General features: G+C 35.8%; 2 protein-coding genes and 2 pseudogenes across 5 annotated transcripts; 3 read left to right on the top strand and 1 right to left on the bottom strand.

Annotated features, from left to right (window-relative positions):
* Positions 1 to 319: 319 nt before the first annotated feature.
* On the top strand, positions 320 to 9,041 carry LOC120125419 (annotated as a pseudogene).
* Positions 9,042 to 10,245: 1,204 nt separating this feature from the next.
* On the top strand, positions 10,246 to 12,368 carry LOC120125422 (translocon-associated protein subunit beta-like). Of its 2 annotated transcripts, XM_039143845.1 has the most exons (6): positions 10,252 to 10,498; positions 11,171 to 11,269; positions 11,355 to 11,463; positions 11,573 to 11,644; positions 11,777 to 11,782; positions 12,028 to 12,265. In XM_039143845.1, the coding sequence occupies exons 1-6, from the start codon at positions 10,317 to 10,319 to the stop codon at positions 12,145 to 12,147; spliced, it is 588 nt and encodes a 195-aa protein (XP_038999776.1). In that variant the 5' UTR covers positions 10,252 to 10,316; the 3' UTR covers positions 12,148 to 12,265. The 2 variants fall into 2 exon arrangements, with proteins under 2 accessions (XP_038999777.1, XP_038999776.1); XM_039143846.1 differs by lacking the exon at positions 11,777 to 11,782 and having other exon boundaries at positions 10,246 to 10,498; positions 12,028 to 12,368.
* Positions 12,369 to 14,217: 1,849 nt separating this feature from the next.
* On the top strand, positions 14,218 to 15,941 carry LOC120125423 (cysteine-rich and transmembrane domain-containing protein WIH1-like). Of its 3 annotated transcripts, XM_039143848.1 has the most exons (4): positions 14,218 to 14,360; positions 14,439 to 14,751; positions 15,644 to 15,706; positions 15,747 to 15,941. In XM_039143848.1, exons 1-3 carry the CDS (start codon positions 14,318 to 14,320, stop codon positions 15,690 to 15,692), a joined length of 405 nt encoding a protein of 134 aa, XP_038999779.1. In that variant the 5' UTR covers positions 14,218 to 14,317; the 3' UTR covers positions 15,693 to 15,706; positions 15,747 to 15,941. The 3 variants fall into 3 exon arrangements, with proteins under 3 accessions (XP_038999779.1, XP_038999778.1, XP_038999780.1); XM_039143847.1 differs by having other exon boundaries at positions 14,220 to 14,360; positions 15,644 to 15,941; XM_039143849.1 differs by having other exon boundaries at positions 14,221 to 14,360; positions 14,442 to 14,751; positions 15,644 to 15,941.
* Positions 15,942 to 16,841: 900 nt separating this feature from the next.
* LOC120125420 lies at positions 16,842 to 19,941 on the bottom strand (annotated as a pseudogene).
* Positions 19,942 to 21,719: the final 1,778 nt, after the last annotated feature.

Here is a 21,719-nt window from a genome sequence, read left to right as displayed (position 1 = left end):
TGCAATGTATTCGTGCATTATTCATAACTATATATTTTTATAATCATTACATATTATTACAATAATATATCTCATATAGTAATTAAAGATTTTAAACTCCAGATATTAAATTTATATAAAAAAACTTCAAATATTAAATTATAACTTCTTTATTCCAAACCATAAATTTATAAATTTAAACATTAAATATTAAATCTTTATATATACAATTTTAAATATTAAATAGAACAAAATAATAGTTTTAAAACATAGATTGTGAGAAAAAAAAACTACACCATCAAAAACAATTTTTCATATTTTGATAGTAATAATTTTAAGAATTCATCCACCTGTTTTAAAAATCTCTTCGCTCCAAGGGAATCGATGTAAAATTCGAGCGTGAATCGGGTTTTGCCATGACCCGGATTTTCCAGAATTTAAATTTGCATAATTTGCTTGGATTTTCATTTTGATATTCTCTGGAAAGTTTGATTCTCCGAGGAATTAAAAGGAGTTCACAGAGTTTCTCTCTCTTTTTTCGTTCATTGCTTTAGGTTTCTCTCTCTCTCTAAAATGAAGTCTTCGTGGGGTAAACTCCGAAGATTTGCGCTTCACAAGAACGATGGCAAGGACAAATTAGATTTTTTATCTTTTGCTCATTTGGATGAACTCGCTCAAGCAGCTAAGGTACTTTTATCTTGTTTATATTCTCTCTTTTTAAAGTAAATGTTTGAGCTTTGGTTTGATCTAAATTCTGATTAAGGTTACTTTGTTAATTGGGAAATAAATCGGCTTCTCTCGTTTCTATTTCTGAAAGTGCTGAAACGATTTTAGGTTATTCCAACTGTAATTGAATGGATCGAGTTCAGCTAAGTGAAGCGAGTTTCTAATGCGTATTTTCATAGAAATTAGAAAATATATGGAGAATTATTGTTCTGGGAGAATGGTAGCAATTTTAATCCAGTAGGTTTCAAAGACTTTCAAGTTATAAATCTTTTTTTTTTGGTCGATATTTTGAAACCAGATTAGTCTAAAGGCTGTAGTTAAACTTTAAGAAAATGTGAAATGCTTAAGGATTGGAGAGAACCTAAATCAAGATTAGATTATAATCTTTGCGGAAGTTGTAGGCTTCTTTGTTTAGTAATAGTGTATGAGCTCTTAGTAGATGGTTTTAATATCATAATTTCGATAAGTAGAAAAATAGTGGAGTACTAGGTACCAACATGAAAGGAACTCTTAAGCTTTAGCTGTGAAATATGCTATACACCAGTTCAGATAACTATACTTCGATGTCCATCCTTGTTTGGAGCCCTAAATTGATTGTTGCCCAAGTAAGTTATTAATTGCCATTAATTGAATAGTTAATTTACTGACCACTGCCGCTCTGAATATCTGTGGTAATTATTCTCGGTTTTTAGTTTATTCAGTTAATTCAATAGTTAATTATTGTTCCTTGTTATTGGTAGTAAATTTGTTATTAGATTTAATATTTAGTTATAGCTTTATGCTTTTGTATTGCTATGTGACAACTTGCAACAAGCTCCTCTCAATGACTAATGCTTCTTGTAGATTATCTATGATATCAATTTGAAAGATTATGATTAGATTTTTCATTTTTCATTTGGCTGCATTTTGCAGGATATGCAAGATATGAGAAATTACTATGATAGCTTACTTTTGGCAGCTGCAGCAACCGCTAACAGTGCATATGGTAAACATGATATTGTTATATTGTCATATTGATTGACGGTATCTCTGTGTTGTCACCATTTGCATTTCTAAATAGTTGGCTATACGAATTACATGTTATATGGCGCTTTTCCAAGCCAAAAGCAATTGGTAGGTTTTGAAGAAAAAGTTGGCTTTAGAAATAACATTGATTAGGTTTTTATGTTTTAAAAAAAAGTAATATCAGATGTTTTGTAGTCATGACTTGTCTGCAGATGTGGAATCCATATTAATCTGTTGGCACATAAACAACACAAAAGATTTTTTTTATTTTTACCATGCAGCACATTCTAAGGCCACCTTACTCAAGTTGTTAGATTACACTAAAATCAGAGAAACTTAAGCTTTATGAATCATAGTGTTGAATGAAACTACCTTTGATGAGATTTTTATTCAGAATTCTCGGAGTCACTACAAGAAATGGGCTCCTTTCTGCAAGGAAAGAGACTGTTACCTGATGATGAAGAAAGCCGTAAGTAGTCCTTTGCTTCCTTAAGTTGCTTGCGCTTTTAGATCACCAATATATGTTGTGTACAATTTAGCCTGAAATTTAAAGACTTGAAAAGCTAAACCAAATTATGCAATTGACCATTTCTTTTAAAATGTTGCAATGTCCTAGTAAACGGAAATCCAACGGAGAGAATTAAACCTTCAAGAGGATTTTAAGAGAGCTTATGATTCGGTGGATTGGGAGATTTTGATGAGATTAATGAGCAAAATGGGGTTTGGTGTTAGATGGTGCTCTTGGATTTATAAATGTGTGTCAACAGCTTCCATTTCAGTCCTAGTAAACATGAATCCAACGGAGAGAATTAAACCTTCCAGAGGACTAAGGCAGGGCTGTTCGTTATCTCCGATGTTGTTTAATTTGGGAGGGGAGTTGTTACATTTATTGTTGGCAAAAGCAGTGGAAAAGGGGCTGTTTTCGGGTTTCGAGCTAGGTTCTCTTGATAGCTCTTTCAAGTTATCACATTTACAATTCGCGGATGATCTAATAATTTTCAGCAAGGCATCAATTCGTGATTTGTTGAATGTTAGAAGGGTTTTGTTGATTTTTGAATTGTTGGTGGGGTTAAAGCTTAACTTAACTAAGAGCAGAATTTTTGGAGTGAACGTGGAGGACGAGGTTCTAGATGCTTGGGCAAAGGAAATTGGATGTTCTAAGGGTGTTTTTCCTTCGGAGTATCTCGGGTTACTGTTGGGGGCCAAGAGGAACTCTTTTGCTTTATGGGAACCTGTTGCGCAGAAATTTTACAGTGCATTATCTGGTTGGAAGGCTAAATCCCTATCGTTGGCGGGAAGGGTTGTTTTGGTGAAATCGGTTTTGTGCTCTCTCCCCATTTACTTCTTATCTATTTTTCGGATACCAATAAGTGTTTTCAACAAGCTAAACTCGATCATAGCAGCTTTTTTATGGGGAAGCTCGGCAGGAAAAAATAACATTCATTGGTTGAATTGGAAGTTGGTGTGTAAGCCAAAGAAATTGGGAGGTTTAGGGATTCTGAATTTGCTGATTTTGAATAGGGCTTTATTGGGGAAATGGGTTTGGAAATTTGCTTCGGAGAAGAGATCATGGTGGAAGATAGTGATGTGCAATGTGAATAATTTGAACCCGAATTCTATGATGATTGGGAACAATTGCTCAGCTAAAGCTTCTTGGATATGGAAAGGTGTGGTTAATAATTTCTTTTCTTCTGACGATTTTGGGGATATCTTAAGGAACAACATGTGTTTAAGAGCTGGTAATGGGGAATCAGTGGAGTTTTGGAATGATATATGGCTGGGTATGGTTTCTCTGAAGGAGATGTTTCCGAGACTTTTTGCTTTATCAAAAAATAAAATGGGAAAGGTGGTAGAATTCAGGTTGCACAGTATATCCGGTTGGGTTTGGGATATAAAATTGAGAAGGAATTTGGTGGATTGGGAGGTTGAGCAATGGTTGCAACTTATTTCCTTGTTAAACACCTCATCTCCTTCATTACTCGGGGAAGATTGTTGGATATGGCTAGGTAATGGAGAGGGTTGTTTTTCAGCTAAATCCTGCATCACAAAATTTTTTGATAAGGAGGACATTAATGGAGAAGAGGGTTTTTGGGACAGGCACGTTTGGACAGGGGTTGCACCTCCTCGTGTAGAAACTTTTGTTTGGCAAGTTGCACATCAAAGAGTGGCAGTTAAAGAGGAGCTGTTGAAGAGAGGTGTTGTTGGGATTGATCATCCTTTATGTTCGATTTGTGGGAAGTGTGAGGAGTCAATTTCACATTTGTTTCTGCATTGTGAGGTGGTTTGGTTTTTGTGGTCTAGATTTTTGAGGGATTGGAACGTTTTATTTGTGGTTCCTAAGAATATGACGGATTTTTTTGATTTTGTGGGATGATTTAGTTCCGATATCTAATATTTGGAAATTCATTCTAAGGGCGGTGCTGTGGTCAGTTTGGAAATGCATAAATAAGATTGTTTTTGAAAAAAAGAAGGTGGATTCTGCTATGCTATTCTTTCTTGCTAGATACAGAACTACTATTTGGTTCGGGTGAATTTTAAGGATGTTTATATTCCTTTTGATTCCCTAGTTGGGGATCTAAAACTGGCATATTCGAATGGTAATCAGAAAAAAGGGTGTTCTACTCCTTCTAAGTGGGTACCTCCTCCACAAGGCTTCCTTAAACTCAATGTTGATGGAGCAATGGCTAAGGGTTGGGACAAAGGTGGAATAGGTGGTTTGATTAGAGATGACAGGGGTTTGTTACTGGGTTCATTCTCAGAAAATATTGGAGGTGGTCCTCCAATTCTTGCAGAATTAATGGCGATCAAAAGAGGTTTGACTCTCATCGAAGAAGTAGGTTTCTCTCCAAGTCGGAGGATTATTTTGGAAGCGGACTCCACCACAGCTCTGAAGTGGATTAAACATCCTGACCTCTGTACCCCACTATTTCAGAACTTGGTTAGAGGTTTAGCTTCTAAAGTGGAAGGACAGGGCATCATTTCAAGACATATATTAAGAGCCGCCAATTGGGAAGCGGATGAGTTAGCAAAGGCTGGTCTTGGTTGATCAAGTGGTATTATGTTGAGGTTTCTGTGTTCTTGTGTTTGTCCAGTCGTTTTATGTTTTTAAGTTTTATGTCAAGCTGTCTATGACTAGGAATTGGTTGTACGTTATGTTTCAGGATAATAAAATTCAGAGGTGCTCTTCTCCTCCTTCCGATGTCCTTCATGTTACTGATATAACATGAAGGATATGAAGGGGGTTTTAATGAGGCCTAACTTCTATCAAAAAAAAAATGTTGCAATGTCGCTGAATAAGGCTGCAGATCCCACTTAGCAGTAGAACTTCCAATTGGTTCAAGCAACATCTAAACAACTTGAGTTATGTCATTGACTTGTTTGAGTCTTACCTTAAACACTTCTATTATATATTTGTATTGATGAATATCCCCTCTCAATTTGCACGTGTGCATCTGCATTCCTGGATATCCCCCTCCAAAAGATAAAAGAATGAAATGGATCAGAATTTCTGCTTGAACATAGCAACTTTTTCATGGATATGGCATGATGTGCCTTATTCCATGTCTTAGGCTTCATAGTTTATTTTTTTTATAAGAATTTCAGGCCTCGTTAAAAACCTCCTTCTTGATTAATGGAGCTTATATAAACTCCTTAATCAGCGGAAGGAGGAAAAGAGTGCCTTAGGATTTTATTGAACCATAAAATTACATAAGATACAACCATCATACACCCACCAACCAAATAAACTCGAAACAACCATAAAACATCCAAAATATAAATATAGAATCAGCCAATTCCTTCTTTAGCTAAGGCATTAGCCTCTAAATTGGCTGTCCTATTAACCCATCTAACAACACCTTCTAAAACATTAAGCCTATGAACAATATCTTTAATCAAAAAAGCATAAACATCAGGAACTAGATCCACTTCCTTAATCCAGTCTACCGCAACTTTGCTGTCGCTTTCATTAAATTCATAGTTTATGCCTTTCATTAAATTCATCAATCCTATATTCCCTTAATGTTTGATTTCTATATATATTGTCCTTCATCAGGGAAACAATGTCATCAAGTAACTATGCATTTGCATACTTCAGTATCAACTGTTACCTTCTTTTCGGTGGAATAGGGAGTTTCATAGGATGGTGTCCCTGGCCTATGTTATTGTGGTATAATGGTTCTGTTGTAAGTAATTACATTGCACTTTTTTGCAGGGAGGATTCTGTTAATGTTGGGGAACTTGCAGTTTGAACTCCGAAACTCGTGGATAACTATGTGAGTATTAATCTTATTCAAAAATTGAACAGAAAAAACTTTTCCTAGAAATTTGTTATATGTTGTGTATTCCAGTAATCCTTTTGTTTAGCCTTCTTGATGCTCTTTGTGCTTCAGCGCTCACATATATTGCTGACAATTACAAATCCATCCGAGTCACTTCTCAATGAACTTAGGACTGTTGAGGTTTGTTTGCTTGAATCTCTCTATTGTTTAGTTAAGAAAATTTTCAACCTCATTTCTTACTTGCCAATGTAGTTCTTTTACCTTCGTTAATATTAGGTTAAAACTATCATGCCTAGTGGCCTTTATCTTGTTTGCTGGTGCAGGATATGAAGCGGCAGTGTGATGAAAAAAGGTGCATCATTTTTTCACTGCATGCTTATTTTGATTAGGTTACGCAAGTCTTTTTCTGAATCTGGTTCATGATCTTCAGAAATGTCTATGAATACTTGGTGGCACAACAAAGGGAAAAAGGAAGGTCTAAAAGTGGAAAAGGTGAAACTTTCACTTTGCAGCAGTTGCAAACAGGTCGTGATGAATATGATGAAGTGGCTACTCTTTGTGTTTTCCGGTTGAAATCTTTGAAGCAAGGTCAATCCAGAAGTCTTGTAACACAAGCTGCTCGTCACCATGCAGTTCAGGTTTCTGAATTTATTTCCAGAAGTTTCACACGTCTGTGGTTTCTGCCTGATCATAATTCAATGCTGATAACGTCCTCCCCTCTTTTCATTTCTGCTTCTCTTGCGAGTGCAGTTGAATTTCTTTAAGAAAGGGCTTAAATCACTTGAGGCAGTTGAACCTCATGTTAGGCAAGTTACAGAACAGCAACACATTGATTACCAGTTCTGCGGTATTGAAGATGATGGTGGGGAAGATGGCGAGATTGCCTATGATCCGAACAAAGAGGTGGAATTAAGTTTTGACTATAGAGCAAATGAGAACGGGTCGGTGTTACTTCCACATCAAGGAATTCAATGGAGGTCTGATTCTTATGCTATTGTAAATTTATTAAATCATTTTTGAAGTTGTTATGGTGGAAAGCAAGAGTTGCACCCTTAAACATAAAGGCTTGGACAAATGAGGATCAAAACTAGTCATATTTTACTTTGTCCTTCTTATCCCCTATTTTAGGAGGGTGATAATGCCTATGGTTTTAAGCAAGAGTTGCACCCTTAAACATAAAGGCTAGGAAAAATGAGGTCCAGAACTTGTCATATTTCGCTGTGGCCTTCTTATCCCCTATTCCCCCCCCCCACAAACAAACATACACACACTCCCATCTTGAACTATTAGTAGGATTGGTTTCTTCAGCCAGAATTCCATGCAAATCATAGTTTATTTTGGCCAGTTTAGTGGTTCAAGTCATTCTAGTTCTAGAGGAGGGGGATGATGCCATTATTGTTTGTGATATTATGCAATGATCTTTTCTCATAATCCATTATGGGTTGACACCTTCCTTTTATTCCTAAAACATGGTGGTTTATTCTCCAGGTAGATGAAGTACTTCATTTCTCCAAACTTCAAAGATGGAAAATGCAGAGGTAAATCTCCATTCATTCAATTTTCATTTTGTCCCCATTGAAGAAAAAAACAACCCATAGGCTTTTAGAATCATGAATTTTTAACGTGTTAGTTTTGCTTGTAGTATGAGGTTCTTAAAAATATATATTTTATTAATGTCTGCTGTCTGCCTGTAGGTAAACCCTGAGAAAAGCCATGGGGATATTCAGCTCTTGCATAAAGTGGGTAGCCATTCAGCCTCCATATTTCCAGAAAGGAAGCTTGATCCTGCTGAAAGAGTAAAACAGAAGCTGCAGTCATCGACAAGGAGGTCTCATGCTTATGTGCTTCCAACCCCAAATGATTCAACTTTTGCGGCATCTTCAAGAACAAGTAGCTCCTTTTCCCACTCAAGATCAACAAATGTAGCTGGACATCCACACAATTTATGGCATTCCTCCCCACTAGAGCAAAAGAATCACGAGAAAGATTCTGGTGATGGTCAATCATCAAAGTTTACCATCTTGAATTCCGAGTCAATTCTCAAAGAGAACAGCAGTTCTAATAATACCACTACGCAACTACCCCCTCCTTTGACTGAAGGAAAAGAATCGACCCTGCTGGATATCTCCTCTGAAGCCAAAAATATAAAAAGAAAATCTGTTTCTGGTCCATTAACTAGTAAACAATTGTTAACAAAGCCTGTTTTCCAGCCAAGCAGTTCTATTCCATCTGCTGAACTTCCCAGTTTAGCTTCTGCATTATTTTCTCATTTAACAATTCCGCGATCGTTGTCACCTCCCAAAGTATCCCCAAGTGCATCACCTCCCCTTGTTTCTTCACCCAGATTAAATGAGCTTCACGAGCTTCCAAGGCCTCCTGATAATTTAGCTGCCAAGTCAGCAAAACCTCTTGCTTTGAGTGGTCACTCTGCTTCACTAATCTCAAGTAATATTCCTTCACCGGCAGTAAGTGGAGCATCTCGTCTTCTCGCAATCAAAGCGCAATGGCGAATAATTTTTCCAGGATTTTGGAGGCTCCACAAGTTACAGACAAGGATGGAGAAGTTGCATTGCCTTCGTCGATGCCCATTAAACCAAAACCCGGTGTTCCCGAAGTGGCATCTCATTCTGACCAAATTAGAGGTAATTGGAGCTTCATAATCTTTCCATTACTTTTGGTCCTTTTTTTTATACAAGTTGATATTTGATTACCATTTTTCATGTTTGACATTCATGTGAAATAACATTCGAGTTTATGCAGGTAGAAGCTGAGATAGCTGATTCATTTGCATCTGATTGAACCTTTATCCGGATAGTTGTAGGTGAGGTGAGGTGCGTAAATACGAGGTTTAGTGATGTGTTAGTTAAGTTAGCGATCCTGAATCTTGGTTAGGCTGGTAGGCTAGCATGTTTATTTGTCGAGAATTAATGATAAAGAAGTTGCCACGATTGGAGTGATCGTTGTTTTGTATCGCATATATTGTCCATTGTTCACATAAGAAAATTGCTTTTGTTGTTTGATCTGAGATTGGATGTGCGCTGTCATTAGCATCATGTGCCCCATGAAATGAATTGTTAAGGAAAATGAAATGGATTAATCTTTCGGGAATTCCATCAGCTTTCAGGAAATGTGTCGCCTAATGTGGTAGCGTTTACTAGATTGTGTGTTTGCATGCTGCCGCCTTTTGATACAAGTCAAAATCACCATATAATTAATTTCAAATTTGCAGAGAATTTAGTAGGAAATAAGGCTTTATACATAATACATCAAGTAGATGGAAAATGAGTGGGAAATAGTAAAGACGGGGGTGAAAGAGTTGCTCAACTAAGTATTGTGTTGTCAAGCCATAATGGTACGCGTCATCAAGTAATAATAGTTGGGAAACGAGATCTTCCCTCAAAAGTATCTATGGTTTGTAGTTTGAGTTTATGACTCTAATTTTATTTAGTTTATTTTAAAAAATTTCAATATAATTTATCTGATGAAAATATAAATTAAAAAAAATAAAGATATGGGATTGATGCGGAAATTCATATAATCATATATCTTTAGAGAGAGAATTTAATGTTTTTCCATATGATTAATATATTATTGGTGTATAAATTTACATACTAACGATAAATTGTATGGTATTATATCTTAAAATTTTCAATTAAAATATTTCATTTTATGTAAAAAATTTAAAGATTTTTAATTAAATCTTTGTACCTATATAAATTCATACATTAATAATAGCGTAAACTATCTATTTGATCTCATATATTTTTGTATTTATGCTATGGTCGTTCAGTTACCTTTTTCAAAATCATATTAAATGTTGTGTTTTTATTTTAGTACTCGTCGTTCAAAAATTAACAACAATGCTAACATAGTATTTTTTATTTTCATATTATTTTCTCTATTTTAATCAGCAACTCATGTGTCATTTTTTAAATTATTTAAAGAAAATGACATGTATATTACTGATTAGGAGAGACATAATAACATGAAAAATAAAAAAAATTATGTCAGCATCACAGTTAATATTTTAACGGTAATTATCAAATTAAAAACAAAACGTTACCTTCAATATGATTTTTAAAAAGTATATTACTGAATGACCAAAATAGAAATATGAAAATAGATTTGAGGGCCAAATAAGAAATTTACTATATTATTCATAGGGCGTATTCTCCTCTTGAAACGATGACGTTTCAAACAAAAATAGCGAGAAAAACCCAACGTTGCTGCCGTTCGTTTATTTCAACTCTTTATTTAACCACTTCCATTTCTTATTTAAGTCAACAAGGTCAAAGAAAAAAAAACATTTTCAGCTCTTGCAGATTCATGGCGACGCTTATGGCAAATCTACTGGTCAAGGCATTCTTTGCTCTTTTCTTGATATCAGCGACCACCGCCGTTGGCGACTCCCCCTTCATCATCGCTCACAAGAAGGCATCTCTCACCAGACTCAAATCCGGCGCAGAACGCGTCTCCGTCTCCATCGACATTTACAACCAAGGCTTCTCGTGCGTTTCTCTTTCCCCTTTTCTTCTATTTTTAATTCTTTTAGTTCAGATCTAGAACTAACCACTCCATCGAGATGGAAAAGTTGAAACTCTGAATTGATAATTCAAGTATGAATTTGACCTATCCTTAATATCTCATGTAGCTTACGATTTCGTTTTAGGCTTTGCATGTAAGCATCTTCTTTGCATGTCTGAGAAAAGATCAAAATTTACTTTGTTTTTGCTGATAAGTCAGTTTAGAGAACATAAAGAGAGAAAATCGGTTTAAATTTACTTTCTCTTCTTTTCTTTTTTCTCATTTTAACACTTGGATCTGAAAGGACTGAAATCTGATAAATTTGGAACTATTACTTTGGCATTTTATCTTATTTTCTTGTATGTTTTTCTGTTGTAAAATCTTGCCTGTTTCATAGATTTTCAATTTCCTGTCTGTTACTTCATGTATAAGTCTAATCTAACCCGTTGACCATCAAACTATAATTGGAGGTTGATGTTAGTACACGATCTAATATAATACTCGAACTATATTGTATAGGGCATTAGTTGCCTGTTTTCGCCTTTTAATATACCCCCGTGTGAAGGAATTTTTTTTTTTTGAAGTTTCTCATTCATTTTATGTTGAGAGTATATATAATCTTACTTGAGGAAAATATTTCTGAATTTTTTTTTCAGCACGGCATATGATGTGAGTCTCGTGGATCATAGCTGGCCCCAGGATGAATTTGATGTCGTCAGTGGCAATATTTCACAGTCATGGGAGAAACTTGATGCGTGAGTATTTCCTTTCTGTTGTTCCATTTAATTTGTTTGTTCTGGATCACATCTTAATTAAATTCCAAACCTCTACAATCTGCAGTGGTGGTATTCTGTCACATTCATTTGAATTAGAAGCCAAAAGACAAGGGATGTTCTATGGTGCACCAGCTGTTATCACTTTCCGCATTCCCACAAAGGCTGCTCCACAGGTTTGAGATCCATAACAGAGTCTATTTTCCATTTTTAAAATTTAAGGCAAAGGAAAGAAAAAGGAAATTGTGAACAAGCTTTGATGCTCTAATTTGCTCGGTATTTTAGGAGGCATATTCAACTTCAATCTTGCCGTTAGATATCCTTGCCGAAATACCTCCTGAGAAGAAGTTTGACTGGGTGAGTTCTTTTTGGAATTACAATAAGCAAATAATTCAAGGTTATTGAATTTCTTTATCCTTGTTTCCATGTTACTGAAGTCTGTTTTTTTTCTTTTGTGGAACTTGTGTTGGCCGGGACTAAATATTGAAGGCTAAGGTATGAATGCTTATTGCTACATCTGTTAAAATAATCATGCTTCTTAATCTGTATCAAAAGAATGCATACATCCCCCTCTCTTTTGAATATCTTTGTTGTCGGGATTAATATGTAGTGGTTGAGTGTTGCTTCTTCGATAACAAATAAATATTGATGGATCCTTGATGAACCACACTTCTAGTTCTTAACCTTTTCAGTGTTATTTACGGAGTGCATAAAAAAAATTAATGTGTCATCTTGTGCAGAGGTTGCTGGCTAAATATGGATCTCAAATCTCTGTGATATCAATTGTGGCTCTATTCATCTACCTGATGGTTACCCCATCAAAATCCAGTGGTGTAAAAGCAAGCAAGAAGAAGCGCTAAGTATTTGTAGCTGAGCTGAATACGCAAATTTTTCTTTCTGTTTGCAGTTCAAAAGGAGTCTTTTATTTGTTTTAGAACATATTTGTTGGCGGAATTTTATAGTTAGATGGATGTTAAATGAGTTTAGTGTAAGACGAATCAACTAATTCACACTTCTTAGGCCTAGACTTCAACTAATATATTGGGTGTCAGTTTTAAAATTTAGAACTTTTTACGTTCAACCTTTTCAGTGTGTTTGTGTATGTGTATTGTAATGCTTTTGATGTGATGAAGTGAAAAAGAGAGAAAGAGTGATTGTAGAGCTGAGATCTGTGTTTCTGGTCCACTCTTAGCAAAGCCAAATAGGACCATTGATGAAACACGGACCTTGGTAAATAAAGGTGTTAATGAGTATTGAACCAATTGTGGCATGAGACGTCGGTTTGGAACGACTGGCCCTGGCTCAGCTTGAAGAACCCCGTGTATGGTCAGATGTGTCTTAAAAAGGAGAGGAGTTTTAAGAATTAGGAGGCATGAATTTTACATTAGCTGTGTCTAAGAGTTGGTGTTGGACTGAACATATGTGGATAGTCGGATGCCATGAATCTCTGCCAAGAGGTGTATGTTAGAATAGGTGATGGAATTTAAGTGATCACGTCATTTTCCAGCAGTGAGGTGTTTTATTGGACAAAACTGGTAAGGGTGTGTGTACCTATTAGGATGGTAGGTTTGGAGTGGGGGAGGATAAATTAACTTTGAGGTGTTAATGTCTAATGAGGAAAATTGAACAAATTACTTGCAGATTGGTGTGGGGTACAGATTCATTCTATTAATTTTCTATACATTGGTCATCACCATTTAAATATATAAGGGCTAGTTAATCAATTTTAGGATGTAGCAGTAAGAGACTCTTATTGAAATAAAATCTTAATTTGTATTAGATTTCCTCCTGCTTAAATATGTTTAAAATCTATTCATGAATCGTGAAAGCCATTTTAATGGACGTTACTATGTTAATGTATGAATGGAATATATGAATAGTTGAATGATCATTTTATAACTTTTAATAGTCGGAAGACTTAATAAAGTAGTGTCTTATAGTTAGGGGATTATTTTATAACTTTAAATAGTTGAGGCATTTATTAAAATAATATCCTATAGTCGGAGATCATTTGTGTATTTTACCTTTTTTAATTTTATCTTTCTATGTTTAACTCCGATACATAATTTATCCCTTGCCGTAGATAAATTATTTCATGTACATTTTTGACCACGTGATCTGTAGTCTAAACTACCCACCAACCATTAAAAGCCACGTCATCCAATAAGGTGAATTTGAAGAGTGTTGTTGCATAGAAATTCCCCCTGCTGTGTTGAAGCGTGAGATGTATAAGAGGTGGAGCAACTATCTTGTATTTGTGGTGTTGTAGCTTCAGATGATGAATGTTGCTGCATCGGAGTTGCAGATGATGAATTGATGCTTCAGGTGTGGAATTAGAGGAGAAGGTGTTGACAACAGTTGGCTTGGACCTCAAACATGTTGCTCTCTGGCTAGAGGTGTCTACTTCCAGGCTTAAACCAGAATTAGAATGCTTTACATATTTAGGATTGTAAATTACAAGTTTCAAGAACTTATTAAATATACACAAATAGAATGCACACGGAGATGTTGGCTTACATTCAACACTTGCACTCTATTTTTCATCCCTAAACTTCCAATTTCTGTTCGTTTTGATCACTTGTTCATTAAGTATTACGTTATACATTAGATTGAAATAAATCAAAGCTTTAATTTGATTTTTATCGACTTTAAGAGAATTTTAAGAGGAAAAAAAGAGAGAACGGAAAATATTTTGGTAATGGTTACGTTGTAAATGATGACTGACGTCGGTGGTAAAGGGTTATGGCCATGGAAAAATTAATGTTAAAATTTCCACTTAACGGCAGAGCGAATAAAAAGAGCGAAATTAAAATCTTTAGTGATGAAATTAAATTATTTTGAAGTTAGGTGATAAAAACAAAAATAAGAGAAAAGTTGAATAACAAAAAATAGTTTACCCAAAAACCGTCGTAGAGAATTTGTTCCATTCTGTTGTATCTTGTATTTCGAGAAACTAGTAGAAGACAGACGGAGGGAAAAAGGTACGAAGAAAACGAAAGGATAAAAAAAAAACATAATCAAAATAACAAAATGAGTTACCAGAGAGTTCCTCAAGATTCTTATCCTCCTCCCGGTATGAATTCCCTTTAATAATCTTCCTTTTCTTAATTCCCTGATTTTATCATTTGATTCCTTTATTTGTTTTCTACAGCAGGTTACAATCCTTTTTCGCCACCACCCCCACCACCGGACGGCCACCCATCAGCCCTTCCTCCTTCTTTCGAAGGTTATCCGCCATCTTTCGAAGTCTACCCGCCGCCCCCACCGCCTGGATATCACGCTTATCCTCCTCCACAGCCGCCACACCAACCGCCTTACGAGGGCTACCAAGGGTATTTTGCCGAAGGGTATCCGCCACCTCCAGGTGGTCATCCTCAATATCAACAATGTCAACCCCAGTATGAGCAGTATCAGTACCAGGAGGACCAATCTGATGCTGGCTGTTTCGCTTTCTTACAAGGCTGGTATGTCTTTCTTATTTCTTCTTCCTGAAATTGTTCCATTGGCTTGGTTCTTAATTTGTTAATTTTAAATTGGAATTTTTAAGCTTTTAGTTTTATTATTGGGTTATTGAGAAAGGATTCTGTTTTCCTATATGTGGTTACCTGTTCAATATGGATCAGTTTTATATTGTAGAGACTAGATTTTCTTTATAGAAATGTAGATCAAATACCTTGAATTGACGATGAAACTTCAAAATGACAATCATGGAAGATATGCATTGATATCAGTGTTATGGAGAATCACACTCTGTTTGATATCATTGTTGCATACAAGTTTTCTATTAATCTAATACCACTATTGGCTTTTCATGTCAAGTTCTTGAATTTCGTTAGAGCCTATGCTCGAAGACTGTTAGGGACATTTGATAGATAATTCCTGCTACAACTTATTCTTACCTGTCAAATTGTGTACTTTGAAGTTCAAGGGCATTCCTCGTTTCATGCTTATGAAACTTTACATACCACAAGCTAATGTGGCATTTTCCAATAATCGATTGTTGAATTGTTTATGTATTTTTTAAAGGAAAACAAATCATGCATGTGAGTTTCTAGAGTGTCGCATGGAATTAGAACATTTTCATGTGGAATTTCATTTATACTGATGGATAACACGATATAGTTTCCTTTTGACAACCTTAGGCCATTAGCTCGTTAGGTACTTGTTGTTCGTTTAATCCTTTAAGCTATGATATAAAGTTGTGTTAGGCTTAGATTATAACAGCTGAACGAAGAACTGGTGTCTGTTGCCCACTTTTTGGCATTTATCATTGATAAACCATTAATTGGATAATATACATGTTTTTGAAGCTTTGCTTGCTATTATATGTGATTATTTACTGATGCCGTTATGCAGTTTGGCGGCTCTCTGTTGCTGCTGTGTGTTGGAGGAGTGCTGCACATGATAATTCATGAAAGATCGAATTATATCATTTACATTTCTGGTTTTGCTATGTTTCGTTTCTACTGTATGAAGGGAGAAATGCAGCTAATAAAGAGTTTTACCCGTCCTTTGTGGTAGTTGTTACTGTTTTATAAAGAGTTCTATGCGTGTAGGGATTCCATCCCTATCCTATTGATAATAGTCTATTTACTCGAACTTTGTAAATGGAAGTTTGCATTATAAATACATCTCTCAATTCGCTTGGTGTATCGATTATTTGTGTCTTTCGCTTGGAAATTCATCATGCTTAAGTTTCTCATTCTTTATAAATTCCTTTCTCTAAACAACTTTACGTGAAGGGTAGCTTTTTGTTGTCCTTTGAAAAATGGTATTTTCAATTGAGGAACTCGTATATTTGCAAATCGGGAAGAATAGTATTTTGAAGTTTGACCAGGGTTCACCTCGAACAATTCATGCACGATCATTTTATGTTTTAGCAGACTGCAATTAACATATCTGCAGCAGTTGATGTCTTTTACAGATGAAATTATTGAATTCTGCTGATTCCATGAATTAAAGCTGAAGAGGAACCCTCAGCGCCTGCAATTCTTTACGTGATAGCAAAACAAGTGGTACTGGTGACAACAATTGTAATGCAAAGTCCTAGACTGAGACTAATAAAAGAAAACAACTTTGGAAGGCCAAGAAAGAAAGTTACATCAGCAGTTAAAACAGATATGGGATTCCAAGTAGGCACCAGCCTGTAATCCTCTTCCACTGCCGAGAGCGGTAAGTTTTCGTGTCATTATAAACATTATCATTTCAAGTGTCTCAACAGTAATGAACGTTAAAAAAATCTGTTAAATAATATCATATTATATATTTTCTAAAAAGTATATTATTAATACATAAAATTATAGATTCTCTTTATTCTTTAATCTGATATTTTTAGTTCTTGCTTTCATCGAAATCAAGTAGAACACACATTTGCTTATATGACAGGTCAGTTCATTTGTCGATCTCATGCTGTTTATTATATCAAAATAAAATTACCATTACAAACAACTTGAGACAAATTTTATGTTATCCCGTATATAGAAGAAATCTAAAAGTTTTGTAGTCCAAATGTGGATAAAAGTTCCATGCCATCATACATTTAAAAAGCTTTTCCAAGTCAGCAGTATAACCCCCACCTGCACCTGCTCAATATTTTTCACTGTTACAGGGAGGGGGGAATTGATTTTCAGAAGAAACCTCATTTATGATCTAACTACACCAAGAACAAAACCGTCTCCGTAGTTTGGAGGATGAGATCAAAACCATCCTCTTGACAAAACCAACAGTTTTTTTCCCCGAAACAAATAAGTTGATAAAATGTTCTCACTGCAAAATAATAATAATAAAAATAATACTTTCCACTCAGCTTGACAACCAGCTATTTTCCACAACCCTGTGTTTATTTGTCCGGATGCTACGCCTTGGCAAGCTCTGCAGCAGCAGGAGCAACTGGAGCAGGAGCAACACCACCGGTGGTTGGCCTGAAAGATTGCATAAATCCCATTATCATAAACTGTAATCACATGAAATCTGTATTAACAGAGTATGGTGCTCTGTAACTATAACGGGAAGAACTTACAGTCCCACAAACACTTTGAAGGCATCATAGATACCCCATTGAGCTCCAGTTAGTGTTCCAATCATGACAATACGGAGGGGAAGTCCACGGGTAAACAGACCCCACAATCCAAGCTTCTTCACTGCCTGCATAGCCAAGAGGCAGAAGAATGGGTCAAAGTGAAGTAAAAATTAATTCATAAAGTGAGAACTAATTATCAAACGGCTGGTCCAAGGTTCAGAACTTACATCCCCAACAGTTGCCCCTTTGGCGTTGTTAAGGAAAGAGACAAGGTTGTCAGCAGGATGAGAAACAATAGCACAGAGGACACCAGCTACATAACCACCAGCAAAACTAACACCGAGCTGCAGAGATTTGCTGCACTGGTCCTTCGGAGTGGGAATACCATACTTGTAGATCATCTCAACAATAGTTTCGAAAGAAGCAAATTTCATCATGGTATCTGAAAGATAGGAAGAGCATCTCAATGATCTTATATTTTGCCGTAATTAGAAAATGCGTAGAACTTTGGGGGGGGGGGAATAGATGGTTAAAGAAGGTAAGAGGAAAAGGCATCATCAAAAGGTAGAAGCTCCTAAGAAAAATGATTATAAATCTAGTAACTAGCAAAAAGTACATGGAAAACTTACATGGAATCTGACGACCCCAAAGAGGAACAATGCCCTTGTACAATCTGCAACGGAAAATAGTTAGAGAGCTCATTCCAAAAGATATTTCCTTGTACTACTTAAACGGATAATTTAACAACACCCAGAGGAACATACCCCAGAGCACCTTCGGATCTGACAAACTTGGGAAGACCATCAGATAAACCCCTAGCAAAACCAGGTTGGGTTTGAACCCTGACCTTGACTGCCTCGAAGGGGCAAAGCGCAACATCAGCAATCACCTCAGCAGATGCAGAGCCGGCAAGATAGATCAGAGTCTTGTATTTCGCAAAATATTCAGGTCCGGCAAGGTCAGAATAGTACTTCTTGAAAAACTAATAGAATCCGAACTTGCATGCACCCTGTGCGCTGTAACCAAGAAGAGTAGGAACCCAACCACGGAAGAAGCCTCTCAGTCCTTGCTCCTTTAGCAGAACTCCAAAACCAGATGAGATGCTTTTGTACTTTGCAGGGTCAATCTAGGAAAACAACAGTGACTAGTCCATGTGTCAACTTAGATCATTCACCTCATTAAATCCAGGTTACATTAAAACAATCCAACGAAGTAGCATCAACTGTTCGAAATGTGCATTTTCAATCTTGATGCCAACTTCTTTCCACTGATTCAAATAACTTGATACAAATTTTCTTAAAACATGTGGTGATATGAGATACATAACATTTTTTTGTATTAAACTTTTTTATATTTTTTAAATGTGCAAAAAACATGTTCAGCTGTACTAAAAATTGACAAGCTAAATATGTCATTGTCATCATATATATATTTTTTAAATAAGCCAAAAAAAGTGGGTATCAGGGCTAAAAATACACATTTCAAATATTAAAGAAACTAAAAATGATTAAATTATAGAGGAGAGACTAAATTCGTCAAACATACATAGTACTTAGACCTTCTAAAGAATTTGACCTAAAATTATTGTCCATGATGTATGTAGAGTCATTAGGTGCTTTAAATACTAACCATTACAATGAAACATAAGCTAGATTAACTGCTACAAATGGAAACAAGTATTCATACGGCAAGATTACCCCGTAAAATTTGGGAAATCCGTCTACAAACAATAAAAGATTTACAATTACAAGCGCTATTAGATACTACTAATTAACATGATGCACAAAAATTAGAATCAATTAACGTATCTAATACGAAATAAAGATATATAAATTTGGATAAAAAGTTTCAAATCTCGGTTGCAACCAAAACGCTACTCCTAAATAGTATAAATGAAATTATAAAAAGCAAAATTTGAAATAAAAGGTGTCAAATCTTCAATAAAATCGAGAGGCAGTGATTTAGTTCTGGAACAGAAGCAATATATTCTAGGCACGGATCTCATATGCAACAATTTGTCAATCAAATTTCAGTAGTGAGTATAAAGCTTAGCTCAGATCTCATCTTACAAAGCTAGAAGAAAGTAACTTAGAAAGAAGGCAAAAAAGAAGAGAGATAGATATGTAAACCTGCATATTACACTTGACGAGGTCAAGCGGAGTAACCGCCATGTGAGTGAGACCACAGCTAAGGATACCGCCGGCGGTACAAGCAGCATAGAACTGAGGCGAGTACATCTCGATCTTCTTCCCAGGCTCATTAGGCGAGGCGATCATGAAGCTTCTCGTCTTGATCGACGGCGAGGATGAAACAGCGGGAGCATCGAGCTTAGTGGAGGACGAAGCAGAGAAAACGGGGCTGTTGGAGTTGAGGAATCGATCGAGAGAGAATGAGCTGGGGGAAGAAGAGTAAAGGAAGGTGGGGAGAAGGGATTGTTTGGATGAATCGGAGATGGCAGCCATTGCCGAAGAAATGGAAGCGAGAGAAAATGAAAAAGGCGAAGAAATGGGAATTTCTTTCGGATTTTTGTTTCTCTCGCTGCCAAACGCTCTGTTAGGAAGCTGATCTTTCGGGCTTTATTAGCGGGCAATGCAAAGGGCAGTAAATGGAAAGAAAGACGACGGAAAACCCTGGCGTGATTTATCAAGTGGTTTTATTTCTGGCCTAATTTTGGTTTTAATCCCTCTACTATTCTAAAATTAGCCTATTTTTGCCATCAAATTAAAATTAATTTAATTTATCATAAATTGTTCACTTTATTTTTATAATGTCTTATGTCTTTAGTAACTTCAAGATAATACCATTGCTAACCATTATTTTTATTATAACAAAATTATTTTATTCATCTTTATTTAAAATTTATAAATAAAAATTTTTAATATATTGTATATAATTATCCATTATGTGATATAATCTGATTTTGAGTATTATAGACTTATGATGAAGGTAACTTTTTTAATTTGTTCTATTTTCGATGTCATTATTCAAGTCCTAAATGTTCAGTGAATCTAGCATTTTATATCGTTCTATCATCTTATATTAGTGGCATCGTTCAAAAATATTGTTAATTTGGACCAATTAATGATATTATAAGATTAGAAGAGAATTTAAATAGATATATTATATCTATAGTTTCAGTATAACAGAGAGACTAACCCCGAGGCTAATTCTAGCTGGAATTAGCTGGAGGGCCTGAGATTTGCACTTCATTGGCCAACACTGACGACACCTCCATCGACAAAACGAGGAATATAAAATGAAATATGTAATAGATTTTTTTTAATAATTTCATATGTTGTATTTTAATGTATTCCTCTTGCATTTATGTAATTATTTTTGGTTTAGTGTTAATAAATATTTAATTATATTTGTGTGTTGCAAAATTTCAGTTGTCCGAAATGCAATAAGAGAAAGAAAACAGGATCTGTATCGCAGAAGAGTTTACAATTCACACAAGAAACCGATCGAAACACAGACAAAATTGTAACAGTCAACTAACGAAGCATATTGATCCAAGCAAGCACCGACCTGTAATCCTTCCACTACTTACTGCGAGAAGTTTTCCATTGCTCTGTGAATCAAGCCTCACGCTTTACCTTCCACTTTAGGAACCCAAGAAACTAGCTTGCGCTTAATTCCCATTGTCCAACTCCAAGCTTGGAATGGGCAGGCCAGAATCCAGCTGGCAATGGATCCGATCACGTGTGTCAAGCCAACCGTCCAACATCCGTAATGCCCCCACTTGGGTCACAAGCTCACATTACCATGTGGGATTTCCTTCTTTTTACGGGGTTGTGGACTTTGAGGTGTTGCAAGAAACACAAAATGATTTCTTTGATTAGCATTTGATGGTGGGCAATCATCAACTAGATTAATGTTAACTGACTGATAAATATTTTTTAATAGAAACAGAAGCCGCCGATTCGATCAGCACCCTCTCTATGCTACCTTTAGCACGCATATTGTACCACTCCAGTCTTGATGTTAACTGTTACAATTTTGTTTGTGTTTCGATCGGTTTCTTGTGTGCCGGGAAAAATGTAGTATGTGCAGATTTTTGGAGAAAATGAAGGCAATGTTGACCACGGTCTTTCTCGAAGAAGATAAATTCTCACAATTGACCTTTTGATATTATGACTGAAATGAATATTACTCTGTTGATAGCATTAGAACATCGGTAACTCCAAAGAATGATCTATAAGCTAACAGCATATTCTTGGTTTCTTGTTCTTCTGATCCCATCTCTCATACCCTTCATTTTGCTTTAAAGTATCATGGTCCAATATCCATGTTGGATACACCCTTCCTTTCATATTCAAATCAGAGTAGCATAACTTGTTATATATGATTTCCGAACTACTTATCTGTCAATTCAATAACCATTACGTGATATCAGTGATTCTTCTTGGATGA

This window comes from Hibiscus syriacus, unplaced genomic scaffold, assembly GCF_006381635.1.
Source record: "Hibiscus syriacus cultivar Baekdansim isolate YM2019G1 unplaced genomic scaffold, ASM638163v2 tig00110430_pilon, whole genome shotgun sequence".
Classification (NCBI taxonomy): Eukaryota; Viridiplantae; Streptophyta; class Magnoliopsida; order Malvales; family Malvaceae; genus Hibiscus; species Hibiscus syriacus.
The sequence above is the reverse complement of the archived record's forward strand: the minus strand, read 5'-3'. Positions and strand labels throughout refer to the sequence as shown.